At 52.8% G+C, this 15,416-nt stretch overlaps 1 protein-coding gene across 11 annotated transcripts in view; it reads right to left on the bottom strand.

Annotated features, from left to right (window-relative positions):
* Window positions 1-314: 314 nt before the first annotated feature.
* The window catches only part of FLOT2 (flotillin 2), a 29,373-nt gene continuing 14,271 nt past the window's right edge, over window positions 315-15,416 (bottom strand). For 6 of the 11 annotated variants that reach the window (XM_039507428.1, XM_039507420.1, XM_039507422.1 and 3 more), the window contains 8 exons: window positions 7,821-7,944; window positions 7,319-7,437; window positions 6,709-6,822; window positions 6,479-6,598; window positions 4,848-5,062; window positions 4,455-4,638; window positions 3,980-4,129; window positions 315-3,472 (listed from right to left, as the gene is read on the bottom strand). In XM_039507428.1, coding sequence (XP_039363362.1) covers window positions 3,434-3,472; window positions 3,980-4,129; window positions 4,455-4,638; window positions 4,848-5,062; window positions 6,479-6,598; window positions 6,709-6,822; window positions 7,319-7,437; window positions 7,821-7,935 — 1,056 coding nt within the window. In that variant the 5' untranslated portion in view covers window positions 7,936-7,944 and the 3' untranslated portion in view covers window positions 315-3,433. Of the gene's footprint in view, window positions 3,473-3,979; window positions 4,130-4,454; window positions 4,639-4,847; window positions 5,063-6,478; window positions 6,599-6,708; window positions 6,823-7,318; window positions 7,438-7,820; window positions 7,945-15,147; window positions 15,239-15,416 lie in introns of all 11 variants that reach the window. The other 5 variants (XM_039507419.1, XM_039507424.1, XM_039507430.1 and 2 more) reach the window with 1 other exon arrangement.

Here is a 15,416-nt window from a genome sequence, read left to right as displayed (position 1 = left end):
CGTGGCTGCCCACCTGGGCCTGATAAGAGAGAGAGAGGGAGAGTCCTGGCCTGGCTGAAGAGCTGTGGGTCCCAGAGCAGACTTGGGATGAGGGCAGTTCTCAGGGCAAGGCTGGCCCTTTGAATGCTGCCTGCCAGGTCAGCCCCTGCAACCTGCCTGTGTCCGCCTGCTCCTCCAGCTGACTCCGGCAGCGGCTGTGGGGCTCGGTGGGAGGCACAGGACAAGCAGACCCTGCCCTCCACCTGCTGGGGGCACTGAGGGGAAGTCGAACCTGCCCTGCGACAGAGAAGGAAGGAGTCAGAGCAGGGCAAGACTGACAGCCAGTGCAGCATGGTCATGCTGCCTCTTTATTATACAGTATGTAAGATGTCAGCAGAACGATGGCATGCACAATTTACATGCAGATATGAACAGCCTTTACAGAACAGTCAGCTCCCGGCCTGCCACTGCAACAAGCTAGTTCCAGATATACAGAGTAGTGTGTCTGGGGCATATGTGCAAGCCAGCAGATAAAACCATCCCTTCCCTCCTGTTGTCCAGCCAGCTCCTCCTCCTCGCTGGACGCAGAGCTAGTGTCAGCCCTGAGAGAAGCCCCAGGAGGCCAGAGATTCCTTCACTCCTCGTGTTTCCTCACGGAAATCCTGCCAGACCGTTTCAGCTCTACATTACACTCCCGTCACATCCTTGAACTCCCCGCTCAGCTCTCCAAGAGGGAGGGGCCCTCCCAGCTGCGGGGAGGTGGGGAGCAGCCTGCCAGAGCGCACACAGCTCGGACAGGTTTTCACCAGCTGCCCCACGGCCAGACCAGTGTTGAGGAACAAAACAGGTGGTGGGAAACCAGGGCACATTCGCCATCAAAGCAGCAGGTTTGCTCCGCAGGGAGGGCCTTCCACAGGACACACAAGACAGCCGGAGCCCCTCGGGCTGACCCAGCCGGGGCAGGGAGGAGGAAGAAATGTAACAGGGTGCAGGGAGCAGTAAACTTTCTCCTCTGCAGACCTGGGGAGTGTGACTTTGGCAAGGAAAGAAACTGGTGCCCATGTGCCAGGGGCTGTCACAAAACCAGGCACTGTGCTTCAGCACAGGATTCACACTGCAGGCTCCAGGAGCAGAACTGCAGGTGAGGACTGAGGGCAGGGGGAGAACGGGCACCGGCCCTGTGGGCAATAGGTCTTGGGCGGCCCAGTTAACCACCACCAGCAGCTTTATTGTTATGCTGATGGGCTTGGCACCTTTGCCCGCTGGCCGTGGTGCCTGTGTCCTTGCTAACCCAGTCAAGTGAGAGACTGGAGGTCAGAGCGTTTTCAAGGCCTAATGCCAGGCACAGCTCCCCTCTTTGGGCCTGTGAAGCTTCCTGGATGGTCCCTATAACTCAGATCAATCCGACCGGCGAGTGAACACTCACTGCAACCACAACCACCTGGCCCTCAGACCAGCACACTGTGCCGCACAGGCTCTGGCCTCAGCCCTGCCCCACCCCCCCGGAGGGATTTCACCCAGCACTGACTACGCAGGGGGGCTAACGCTGCACCCACCTGGCTGTAAAACAACTGAGACAAGCCTGAGGCAGGTCAAAGAGCACCGGGAGCCCTGGCGTGAGGCCCTCCTGCTGGGGGGAGCGACCCACACGCCACTGTGCCCACCCTAAGCTGGACAAACTGCCAGGGGAGGAGGAGCTGGCAAGAGAGGCAAAGAGGAAAGCCTTGGCTACCACTGGCAGGAGAAGATACTTTGGCGGCAGCAGAGTGCCTGCGGGCACAGCTAAGCACCTACAGCAGCGGGATCAGTCACACCGAGGGACAGGAAAGGCTGCTGCACATTGCTACACAGCCCAGGATGAGAACCGCTATGGGACGCGGGTGGCACCTCACACTGGGGGGAATGGCAGGGAGAGCGCGGGAGATGGATCTAGGACTCTGGGCCACGTGCTCAACAAAATTAAACAAACCACAATCAGGCAGCGTTTGGATTACAGCCCCGGGACCCCCCCACCTGGGCGAGGGATTACAGCCCCACCACGCCCAGATCCCTCCTCAAGCCCCCTGGCTGTGCCTACGCTGCCAGTCCCTGTTGCACCCCCACCAGCGGGCGTGCTAACGGACAGCAGGTTGGCACTTTAACAATGGCACCCTGGCTGCTCCCCAGCCTCAGCATGCACAGCTCCAGCCAGATCAAGCCCAACACCTCTGCAGGCCCAGCTGCCCGCTGCAGTGTCTGGGCTGGGCCTTGCCGGCCGAGCGCTAGCAGGGCTGGCAATGCTGCTGCGAGAAGCCGTTCGGAGGCTGTGTACACAAAAGGGAGCCAACGGAGCCACGACTCCTGTGGCCCTTCCACAACGGCAGCTGGCTTCCCCAGGAGCAGTTTCTTCTCCCAGTGTCAGGGCAGGATTTGTAACGCACCTGGGACAGGAGACTGGCCTCATGCTGCTGACCGGTGGGGCTGCACGCAGTCTCCTCACTGGGGCAGGCAGCTGCCTGACACACCAGAGAGCCTGTCTCCAGAGCACCTGTACTAGCCACGCCACTGGGCACCGCGGGCAGGAGCCAGGAGAGAAAGGGGCGCTCCCAGGGCAGTGCTCCTCCCGAACTTGGCCCCAGGCCCTGAGCAGAGATCTGCCAGAGAGCGTCACTGTAGCCCCCTCAGCAGCTACATTCTGAGACTGAATCCAGCCCCTGGATAAAGTCCCACCTATGCTGCAGCATGGCATGGCGACAGGCTGGGCAGATCTCGGCAGGCTCTGACAGGACTCATGCATTGGCTAAGAAGTCGGAGGGTGGCTCCTCTCTCAACCCCCAGCCTGGACGGGGCCTGAGGGCTTGGCTCAGTGCAGTCTTGCTATACTCTGCGTGCCCTGGGGGGAACGTACAGGGGAGGCCAGCCAGCAGTTGTGAGTGCAAGGACGTGGGACTCGCTAGATCACATTTGTAACTCAGGCAGACAAGAGGACGTCCTGCTTAGGGTTCTCTTCCAGCAGCTCCACGCACTGGGAGCGCTGCAGAAACAGGCTTCTGCCCTAAGGAAGAAGTCTGCAAGCCCGTCCATCTACGCTCCTCACTGCCCCAGTGGATGCTCCCTGAGCCCCCGGGCTTCCAGCTCACCCCTCTCGGCCTCTCTGCCCCTGAGCTCCAAACAGAGGACAGAGAACTTCAAGGCACCAAGATTGCAAGACCAGACAAGCTGCCAATTATAACCGAGGATTCAGATCGACACTCCAGACTAATACAACACACAATTAAACTTACAAAATAAATTCCCCTTAAGAAAAAAAGGCCAATTTAACATGCATCATTCTGGTCCTACAAAATAAGGCACCAGAGCTTAAAAATGAACTTCCAATTGTCTTTGATATAAAAGGATTTCCCAAGTGTTAAAGGCAGTTGATGTAAGAGTGCATAACAGGGGGTTGTCTTCACTAGCTTTGGACTGGCCAGCCTCACGCCTGGGCTCCCGTGGCTTTCTGGATCAGGGGGATCTGCAGGATGGGAAGAGAGAAGCTGTTAGGAGTGTTGCAGTGGACACAGAAGGCGAGGGAGCCAGCACCAGGCTCTCGGGCTGAGACTCTGCAGCCGGAACAAAGGCTGGGGATGATGGAGAGAAAGACCCTTCAGGGAGAGGAGAAGATCTCAAGGACGGTTTGAGCTTTGAGAGGTGCAGGGCGCACTGAAAGCCCCTGCCCTGCCCCCACAGCATGTCATGGGAAGGGATCTCCCTCCTTCCCTTCCAGAAACTGCAGCTAGGACTTGGCCAGGAGTGCAGGGCCACTAACTCTGCATGGAGACCCCCAGCAACGATGGTCAGAGCAGTGGAGAGCTTCCTCAGTCCGACAACATGCAAAGGGCGTGGGGAGGGGTAGGATCAAAGGGGTTTCTAACCGGTGCTGCGGATATGTAACAAACCACAATGAGAGGTAAGGGCAGGTCCCCTGAAGTGGGAAGAGGCCTCAGCTCTCCATGTGACGGCCCCGCCGGTCCCAGCTCACCTTGGACAGGTCGACACCAGTGAGGGCATGCACAGACACAGGGATCTCAGCCAGCAGACGGCTCAGCTCGGACGTCACCTTGTTATTGTCCCCACTGAGAATAACAATCTCGTCCACTTTAGCCAGCGGAGCAGCCACCTTGGCAGCGATCTGTGGAGGCGCAGGAGAAGGAGACCAGAATGAACCAGGGACCTTCATTTCCAGCAGGAGGCCAGGAGGGGGCTGCTTGCAAACTTGCTGGCCAGACTCTGAAAAGATTCAGGCATAAAAGGGCACCCGCAAGCATGTCCCCATCGGTGCCTGACTGGCAGGAAGGCTCTGAGCACCCGATCTGGCCCAGGACTTAGCCACCAGGTGCCGGCACGGTGCTGTGTGCCATTCACAGGCACAGCAGAGCCAATGCTCCATTAACCCTTCACTTCCCTTTCCCACAGCCCCCTCCCTGCAGAGCGACTGGAAGCCTTGAGCCTCTCACCTGGGGCAGAGCGTCCAGCACCAGAGCCATCTTGGCCGCGTCACCGTACTGCTGGTAAGCCTCTGCCTTCAGCTTCATTTTCTCCGCGTCTGCTTTCCCGATGGCTTCGATGACAGAGGCCTCTGCCTCGCCAATCTTGCGGATCTTCTCTGCTTCGGCCTGCGCCAGGAGAACCTGCTTCACCCTGGAAAGGAAACAGCCCCTGCTTGGAAACAGCCCCGAGCCCCGCTCCTTAGCAATGTGCTGCTGTGGACAGGGGCCTTCGAGAGCCTCTGGGCCGGGATCAGCATGCTGGGACTCCATGCAGGGCTCAGCTCAACTCAGCTGTGCGACTCAGGCTCTTAGCACGCTGCCAGGCCAAGTCTGGGCACCTGTACCCGCTCGGCCACTCACTTCTCGCCCTCGGCGATCTGCTGCATGCGGTGTGCCTCGGCCTCTGCCGGACGCTTGATGGTGGCTGTCAGCTCCTTGTCCATCCGGATGATCTCTTTCTCCTCAACATCAATCTGCTTCCTGCGCTGCACCACCTCGATCTCGATCTCCTCCTGGCGGATCTTCTGCTGCTCCCGGGCACCCTGCAGCTCGTAGGCCAGCTGGGCCTCGGCAGTCTGTACAGAGAGAGGGACAGAGCTCTGTCTGCCCAAGCCGAGCTGAGACCTCAGAGGCACGAGGAAGGGGAACCCCTCCTTGTGCTATCTGCCTCCTAAGATGCTGGCTATCCTGATCTAGACAAACCAGAGCTCAAGCGACTGCCCCAGCAGCAGGGATTAATGGAGCACAGTGATCTCTCTTCTCAAATGTCACCTGATTCCAGACTTGCTCTGAACCTCCCTCCCTCACCCAGTTAGCAAGCTCTAGAGGTGACAGTTTCCCCTTGCAGCAGGTGCTGCCATCGCTTTCCCCAAGGTGGGGAAGGACTGCAGCTCCCTGGGCTATTTTAGGAGTTTGCGAAGTCTGCATCTGTAGGGGGAGCAGGAGCTGGCTCTGAGCAGATCAGCAGCATTGGTCTTCCCTCACCATTGCAACTGAGAACACAAAGTCACTTCGGGATTTCCAGTCCTGACCCACTTGTCTAGTTATAAAGGCTCTTCGTGCCCACCCTTAACACCAACTGAACCCAAAAGCTTGGCCGCTGACCCAGTAACACCCTGACCCCGCTGGCCTCCACCAGCAACGGAAACAGAAGGACCTTGGCGGAGAGGAGAGTGAGTGGCCTCGGCCTGAGGGGGCAATAGGTGCCCGAGCGCAAGAGCCTGCAGAGAAGAGGTAACTGCTCTCTTGGGAAATCAAGCAGACGGGAATCCTCCCCATCCCATCCTGGGAGCCGGAGTCGCAGCGAGGTAGCAACATGTCAGGGCTTGGAGGAGCCTGTAACACACTTCCACTCCGCTCTCCCCCAGACCCAGAGAGCCCCCCGGTACGGGAGGGGAGGGACGTGCTGTGAGGAGCACACAAACCTGTGCTGGGCCAGCGGCTGCCCAGCTTCGCCCAAACTTTCTCCACCGCAGACTGTCCCCACGTGCCCGGCTTCGCTCCACGCCCCAGCCCCTCGTCCCCCTCCAGGAGCTAGTGGCTGACTCCGAAGCACCCGGACACATCAGGGCCAGCGCCTCATCATGCTCCAGTTGGACCCACTTGGGAAACCTCATGCTAAGGCAGCACTTGTCTAAACTGCCCCCACCTCTTCTTGCACCGGGTGCCTAATGAACCAGCCAGTGCAGGTGCTCTTAGCATGTCTCCTCCTCCCTTCTGAGCAGCACACACGGCCCTGGGCATCCAGCACATCCGCAGAGCTGCCAGGCCTGGGGAACCTACTGTTCCTTACTCAAAGGATTTGCCAGTACTGCAACTAACCTGGAATGTGGAGTCTACAAATCTGGTTGACAAGCAACTTCTTCAGCACGTATCGGTGTAAAAAGGGAGAGAAGACGCTAACCACACACTCCGCAGAAGGGCAGCCGGGAAGAACCCACTGCTACTGATCTCCAGTCAGAAGTCCAGCCAGGGGAGGCAGACTCTCTCACCTTAATGTTAATCTCCTGGCTGAAGGCGGCTTTCTGCATCTCAAAGGCCCGTTTGGAATCGGCCGTTTTAGTGTCTGACATGAACTTGATGTCCAGCATTTCCCTCTTGCACTCCGACTCCTGCAGGAAGGGATCATACCGCACACTCAGTTAGGCGCACGGGGACATCAGCAACCTTGGCAGGCAGCTGAGGGACGACACTCGCTTTGGGGGAGTGCTGCTGAACGTACCCGAATGCCAGCATCTCGCTCAGCCTCTGCCACACCAATGTCGGCATCTCTCTGAACAACGGCTGTCTGAGTCTTACCCAGAGAGCTCAGATATTCCACCTTATCATACACATCCTAGACAGAGGGAGAGACTTCAAAATCATCCACCGCAAGTCATTTCATCCCGGAGCCCACCCCTCCTTTCCAGAGCGCCTAGTGCTCCCGATAACACAGCAGCCGCTTTGCTCCAGGATATGCAAACCTGCCTTGCCAGCCTGCCTGAGAACTAGAGAGATGCCAAAGGGGGAAGGTTACCACACGGAGGAGCTCTCTGTTCAACCCCCTTGTGACTCCTTAGTGGTGCAGTTGGCAGCACACAATGTTTACAGCTGGCCCTGGCGGGGCGCTGAATTTCAGCCCTTCCCACACAGAGAACTGTGTGTATGGTCCATATTTTATACCAGCCTGTAGCTGCTGTTATGGGAACTCCAGCAGGGCAAGGCAGACTGTAAATCCCATAGAGACCTTTCCAAAGAAGTCAGGACCCATAGGTTACTGCCCCACAAGCATTGCCGATTGGCCCAGTGGGTTCCCCTTGTCCAGCTGTGGGGTTCCCTTTGCCTGGCTGTACCTTGATGGTAAAGCTCAGGATCTCGATGCCCATGCGGCCCACATCTGGGGCTGCCACCTCCCGCACCAGCTTGGCAAACTGATCCCGGTCCTGATAGATCTGCTCCACTGTCAGGGTGCCTGGAAACGGAAACAAAGCCAAAGCGCTATTGCACTGACAATGCGAAAAGCACAACAGGTGGGCGGTAAGCTTGGGAGGTACCTGGGAACAAACAGGCCCCATTTATCTCCCAGCTGTTCAAGGGCTGGGAGAAGCGGGGTCAGGTCTGGACGTGACAGCACAACCGTTTGCCCAGGCTTCGCCAGGCCTGCCTACATCTCAATTCCACACCTTCACATGAGGAGGAAGATGCCAGACACTCCGACTACGTGGAGCAGTTGTACTAGCTTGTTTCTCAAGTACCCAGAGGGCAGCAGCCACTGAGCGCTGTACAGACAGAGGGAAAACGCCATTCAAGGCACTGGCTACTGTGACATCAGTGGCAGCGCTGGTTGCACCACACCTAGGATGGATCGCAGATGCCCCTCCAGCGTTTGAAGGACCACGTTCTTAATGTCTTGGACGTTCTTCCCCAAGAACTGCTCACAGGCCACAGCCAGAAGCTCTCTCTCTGTCATTATTTTCACCTGGAGTCAGGAGAAAGAACACAGTGAGATAAAGGTCAGTCTAGAGGAAGACAGGCACCCAGCAACAGCAGCAGCACTGCCACCACACTGTCAGGTCCTCCCAGGCTACAAGCAATCCAAGGGACCTGGCTATTTCATTAAAACCAACAGCAAGACTGCAGGAGACACAACTGAATGAGCACTGGCAGTCACTGCTGCTAAGGAAAGGCTGCTGCAGAGCGAGCAGTGATGGAGAGCAGAGACAGAGACCTCTCCAAACCCTCTGCAGGGTGGATCACTGCAGTTACCTCCACGTCAGTGTCAGCGATAGTAGGTGACTCCACTGGCCAATGCCAGAAGCTGGTCCAGTGCGCACACCAACTGTACCCAATCAAACTGAACAGGTGAAAAATATTGCAGAGGTGACCTGACCAAGGCCACAATTATCATGCGAGAGGGGTTTACCCAAGGAGCAATGTACAATCCCATTTAATTACCTTCCTGCTTCTCGCTCTTCCTTCACTAGAGCTAGCCTGTCCACAAACAGGAATGCCAGAGAACAAGAACAACCCAGACTTGTCCCAGGAGCACTTGGAAATCAACGTTCCATGTAACATTCCTAATGAGAAACAGCAGCCGGGGTGGGCCATCCAACATGGAGCCTGCTGGGCTCTGCCCCTGCCCACAGCAGGAAGTTTGCCAGCCAAGTCTACAAGGGGCTCAGACGGTGACCTCAGCCTGTCATGGTAGTCCAGGCTCCCTACTGGGAGACGAGACAGTCATCTCACCAAAGGGTACAGTCACACCCAGAGGCCCCTGTGAGAAGCGGGTCTGACCCAGGAAGCCCAAATTATCATGACAAGGTCATTGGTCAGGTCAGTAGCTCTCTTGCAAAGCTGGGAACGGTTCTCTCTCCAGTAACACACAACTCAGCTTTCAACTCCCAACAGCCTCTCCATGAAGATAATCAAAGATTCACGTACCTGCTGGGCTCATCAAAGATGGTTCTCTTGGTATGGGACGTGCTCTTAAGGATAAATCTCGTTTAAATCCAAACCCTATGGAGTACGTTAGCCAGTGGAGACCCTGGACACACGCAGCTGCTGCCACTCGGCACTAACAGCCTGTGGCTGGGGAGTTCTATTCATCTAGCATGTGGCTGCTTTTTGTTAACACAGAGCTGCAGCCCATGGAAAATACAGATCCCAACATGCAATGCTCCATCTTAATCTGAGTGCCCACTACTGATTACTAAGGTGAACACTGCATGCTGGGACCTGAAGCTTCCATGGGTTGTGTGACCCAGGGATCTCCTGATGCCATCTAGCAAAGGGCACCGGGGTACACAGCGGTATAGGGATCCCCGGGGTTCACTGAAAGAATGTCAGGTAAGTGCTCTACTGAAAGCCTGTGTCAAATGCTCACAAAAATCACGGAGATGGAGGTAGGAAAAGGACTGAGGAGTTATGTGATATTCTAAAAATGAGGCTCTCTAGGCCTGCTAGTTAAAGGCAGGTCACGCAAAGGCAGTGTGCCTGGAAACAGGCTTCTCCAGACCTGAGGGGGAGCCATCTCTCCCAGAGGACCATTGTGTGTCTTACATCAGAGGTCTATTAGCACACGGAGACAAATGTTAATGAAGAGCTTGCGAGATTTCAGGAGGAAATTAACAGGAAGAGGTAAATGTGGGGGGACGGAGGAGGAGATACTTTTCAGGTGAAGATCAAAGGTCTGGGCTGGTATATCGGGGGGGTGCAGAGAAACGTTCTGCCATCCTTCAGGCAGTGAAGACAAGTTGCCAGAGACTTTGATTTTATGAAGTGTGTGTGTGTGTGTGGGGGGGGGGGTGTTAATCTCGGCCATCCTGGCTGAAACGCTGGGAAAAGGACGTGGAGCAAGCTGTCCTGTAGGAGACAAGGGAATGCCTTGTGAGTTACGTTTACACACTAGCAAGCCTGTTAGGATTCTGTTGTATATGTAACCATTTGTTTCCAGTGTAATTACTTTCTATCGTTTGAATCTCTGCCCTTCCATAATAAATGTGTTGTGTTCACTAGGTGCTATGTGTCAAGGGGAGCAGTGATCCCAGGCGAACATTAGTAAGTGGTGTGTACTGTTCCTTTGGGAGTAGAGACTCAGTGTTCAGTGGATCAGGGGCTGGGCGCTCTGGTGACGGTGGATGTCTACTGTTAACCTCCACCGAGAGCGAGGCCTGGCTGGTGGAGCCAGGGAGCTGATCCACAACCACACAGACAAGGCTTCCTCATGCCAAGGGCAAGTGGCAGCCCCAGGTACCCCGGGACACATCACAGGCTGCCACTCTCGGAGGACAGCCCGTGCCATCTGCACCTTCTCATGCTACCGAGAGGTGACTCTAGAGCTGCTGGCAACTTGCTTGGGGCTCCTTCAATTGGGCCGTCTTGTGGTGGAGGCCTCATTCCTTGAAGAGAAACAAAACCCCGCTGGGCCATATCTCTCGGCAGTGCTGCCACATTCACAGCACTGCGAAGAGGATGGACTCAGCTACCGCTGACTGAGATTCTGACACTGCCCTGACTCAGAGTCCTCAAACAATTTCAAAGCGCTGCATGAAGCGCTTCCGGGGTGCGGCTGCAGAAGTTCTCGGATGCGTTTCCCTAGATGTCTCACCCTACCACCTAGGGGAGCAATATTCAGTGCTTCAGCACGCTGCCCAGGCACAGGGGACAGGCCCAGTGCTGGGAGAGGGTGACTGGGCAAGAAAACAGCAGATGAAATTCAATGTTCAGAAGTGCAAAGTAATGCACATTGGAAAACAATCCCAACTGCATGTACAAAATGATGGGGTCTAAATTAGCTGAAACCACTCAAGAAAGTGATCTTGGAGTCGTAAGAATATGAGACTAGTCCAGCCCAATATGGCCAATGGTCCATCTAGACCAGTATCCTGTCTCCCATCGGTGGCTGGTGCTAAATGCTTCAGAGGGAATGACCACGACAAGGCAATTATCAAATGATCCATCCTTTGTTGTCCAGTCCCAGCTTCTGGCAACTGGAGGTTTAGTGGCACCCAGAGCCTGGGTTGTCTCTCTGACCGTCTTGGCTAACAGCCATTGATGGACCTGTCCTCTATGACTTTATCCAGGTCTGGTTTTGAACCCAGTTATACTTTTGGCCTCCACGACATCCCCTGGCAACAAGTCCCACAGGATGACTGTGACTGTGTGAAGAAGAACGTCCTTGTGTTTATTTTACACCCACCACCTATTAATTTCATTGGGTGAACCCTGGTTCCTCTGGTACATGAAGGGGTAACAACAACTCCTAATTTACTTTCTCCACATCATTAATGACTGTGCAGACTATCATCCTCCCCCTTGGTTATCTCGTTTCTAAGTTGAAGAGTCCAAGTCTTTTTAATCTCCTCATACAGAAGCTGTTCCATCCCCCTAATAATTTCTGTTGCTCTTCTCTGTACCTTTTCCAATTCTAATACATCCTTTTTGAGATGGAGTGACCAGAACTGCACGCAGTGTTCCAGCTGTGAGCTTTCCTGCATTTCCCAGAGAGCAATTTGTGTTTTTTACACAAGAGGGGGTTGCAAGGGCCATTCATGGAGCCACACAACGATGCAGAAGCCTTGCACAAGTCAGCTGTCTTAGCATATTCAGCCTCGGGTTCAGACAAGGACTCTTTCAAATACCACAAACAATTTTACAGACTCAGCAGCAGAATGCACAGCACAAATCAAAGATAAACTTCCACTGTGTGTCTTCCAACAGCTTCCCTTTCCTAAAAGGGAGCCATTTCAGTGCAATCTGAAGCCCTTGTGCTACTAAGCCTCTGGATCTGGACAGTGACTGGGTACTGCTCTTAGCTCTGGGTCTCAGGTGCTCTCCCAGATGTAGACACCATATCTGACACCCCTCTTAGGTAGAGGGACCCTGCAGTCCAGCTGCCCTGACTGGAACCAGTGCCTCAGCCTCCCCCTCCCCCCCAAGACCCCAGTTGCTTAGACCTGACTGTAGGAGCTCTGCTTTCAGGGATGACGTGGCAGTAAAGCAAGGAACACCAGATTAACCAAAGAATCTCTTTAACCACTAACAGTTTATTCTTAAGCACGAGGGTTACAGATTTATGGAAAAACTCCTGAACGCAACCCCCAGTGCAATCTCACCACTCCTGTGCATCCTGGCTTTGGTGTTAGCATCCTTAGGCCAGGACCTCTTCCTGCCAGCCTGGCTTTGTCTTTTGAATGCAACGGTCACAAGGCCTCTGAGCCTCACAGAACCCCCCCTCCCTTAACTAAAGTCTTTCCTCTTGACTGCTCAAGTGGAGAATCTGCAGCTGTCCCAGCCGCCTGTTGAGGTTGCTGTGTAGTGAGTCCTCCTGGCAGCAAACCTACCGTTCCTGTACAGAAGAACCATTCAGAGCGGAGGACCCTCTAGGAGGTGTCCCACCCCCTAGCAAAGCTCGGTGCCCTTGTCAGGACCAGGCTGGTTTTTCCAACATGTCTTGGATGGAGCTCACAATACATAAGTGACAGGAAGTTTACAATCAAAATGCCATTCATGAAACCAAATGGGAGTGTACGATTTGCCCCCACATACCCCCAGTCTGTCACACAGGGCACAGCCACAGCAGGTGATTTTTTTCCAAATACCATTCAAACAATTAAAGGAATTTTCAGCGGGCGTGAAGTCGAAGTGCCTCTGCAAAAGGAGTCCCATTTTAGCGGATCAATATTGCCACCCCCAGGTCAAACTGGCATTAAATGAGCAAAGGCACAAGCCAGCTAGCTGCACGGTTTAGTGTAAAGGTACAGAGCAATCCTACAACACCCATGTGTCCCAAAGCACCCCACTGACACCGAAAGTGATGTGCTACCAAGTGAGAAAGGGTCACTGCCCAGTGACATTCATTTTGAAGTGTCCTTATTTATTTACAAACACTTTAGAGTATCAAAACAAAGCATCAAACCTTTCCCTAGTAAGATCCTTTGTTTGCTTTCTGCATGCCTTAGTTTGGAGAATGCAAACAAACTAGTCAGTTCCCCTTTAGTTTCTCGTGGGTGTCATTTTCTATCTTCATGCACTAGTACAATACCACAGTGGAACAATGCACCACAAAGGAAAAAAGTTGATTTACTTGAAAATCCTTTCTACTGGAACTTCCTTAAGTTATGGAAATATTTCTCTTATTTTGTAGGTCTCCTCACCTCATGCTTAAAACCTACATGAGCTACATGTGACCTGAGGATTCCTTTACAATTATACCCCAACAGTTAGAACCCCTTAAATTTAATCCTTGATCCGGAGGACAGCAACTCATTTTTTGTTGAGGTTCCTGTTTTTGGCAGCAAAGAGCAGTGAGTGCTATGAGAGGATACAAAATAAACCAAGTGAGCTCTGCACTGGATTTTAAAATGAGACATTCAGCAGCATGTGCCATAGCAAACGCTCAATCAGTTGGTATCGTAGTCAGCTCTCCATTATACTATTGCCACAGTAAAGCCACTGGCAATCAGGGTTTCCTAGGAAAGAATGCTGCAGAATTAGATCACAATGAGGGTTGGCTACTTACCCAGTGTTTATGAAAACAGAAGTGTCTTTGAAGCCACAATGTGAAGTGCACAACTATCTGCATTTGGTCCTCACTTTAGCCCAATACGCAAGAAATTCTGTGGTGATGTGAACATGTTAGCAGTCAAGTGGAAATGAATGGCTTGCTAAGACTGAAATATAAGCACCAACAACAGCAGTTTGCATTGTGCTGGCCCTTCCATCTGAAGTTCTCAAAGAGTTTTACAGACATTAATGAATTAATTTGCTGCCCCCTGAAAGGTAGGTCAGTACTGTTCCAATTTTAGAGAGACACATATAGTGGTTAAATGACTTGCCAAATGTCATACAGAGAGCCTGGAAGAGATCTGCTGATCCCCCGTCCCGTGTTCTAACCACATGACTAGTCTCTCTGAAGCATCGGTGCGGATATAGGTTCTCTTTTGATGACAGTCCGGGAATGCCAGTGTCCTAATGTTGGTTATAAAGACGACATTCTGCAACACCACTTTAGAACAAGGCAGTAGACTGACAGACTTTCACAGGTTTAAGGCCATTTGCTACTTAAATTTCTAAGAAATGGAAGTGAAATTCACTCATTAAGTCCCCATTCCCAACAGGTGTGAAACAAGTAGATGATGTTGTCCCTTGCTAGCAGCGTGAATGTCTGGCTTTTTGACACCTGGCCACAACCAAAAACATGAAGTAAAACTCCTCAGACTAACTGCTCATGATACAGAAAAAGGACATACCCTTTCCCTTTCACCGTGATGTGACTGGATACACACACTGTTTACACAAGGAACATGTACAAATCTGCAGTTCAATGCACTTTGAGAACCATTTTTGCATAAACCACTTTGTCTAAGTTTATGTCCAGCTGAAAGATGCTGGGCTGGGCCAAGCTGCAAGCAGCCATTTTTATTTTTATTTTTTTTTGTCTTAAGAGGCATCTTGCTACCTGAACTGGCAGCAGAACTCAATACCAAAACTTGGCATTTCCCTCTGCAGACACTCTTCAGGAAGCAGACCCGGCACGCCAGCAATAAACCCCAAGTCAATTTCTTGGCTGATTTTTAAACTTATGAAAATAGAAGTAATACAATTCAATAGCGACCGACAGTTCATACACATTGTAGTGAGCCTTCTGGCACAATCAGAATTCAATTCAAGCATAAGATCCTTGTGTTTTTCTTTTTAAAAAACACTACACACATTATATGCAGGGACTAAGTCTTTCTTTAAACTCCGTAAATCATCATGTAGAATTATGATGCTCTACAAATGCCGATTCATATTAATGCAAAGCAACAGGATTGATGTGATTTCAGAACAAAATGGTTCAGTTCTGGGAAATGATAGATCGAGCTCAAGGTGCACCGTGGTACGTTACAGTTTTTAGAAGTAGGTCATGTCACACTTCATATGCTGCATGAATGAACAAGACAGAACATTGGAAAAGAAGCAATGATTTTGTGGAGGGTGGGAGAAGTCACATCCCTCCCTCCCTCACTCCATGGACATGCCGTTGTATGAACCGACAACAGGGACAGTGTTGTCATACAAGAATTCATTTCAGAGCAGATAACCTCTGTTCCTGGACTACAGCACCCTTCTAAGAGGAAAAAATGAGGAGGTAGGTTAGAGGCATGCATTCCTGAAATGATGTTTGGAGTTACTGTACCTGTGCCACACCTGTGACAGTTAAAGCTACCCCCTCCGCCGTCTCTACGTCCTCGCACCTGGGCTGTAACGTCATTATCTCTAGGGAAATCCTGCCAAAAAACGTAGAACATTTGCACGTTTCCAGGTAACACACTGTCAGCTTTTCCCCTGTACCTCCTGCCCCAGGCTACCTGCCACGCTCCTTCCAGGTAATGTAAAGGATGCTGTCCAGTGACGCTGTTCATAATTAGAGAGTCATTTTGGCCAAGGAAGTAAGATTTTCAAATA

This window comes from Mauremys reevesii, linkage group 20 (assembly GCF_016161935.1).
Source record: "Mauremys reevesii isolate NIE-2019 linkage group 20, ASM1616193v1, whole genome shotgun sequence".
Taxonomy (NCBI): Eukaryota; Metazoa; Chordata; order Testudines; family Geoemydidae; genus Mauremys; species Mauremys reevesii.
This window is presented reverse-complemented; position numbering and strand designations above follow the sequence as displayed.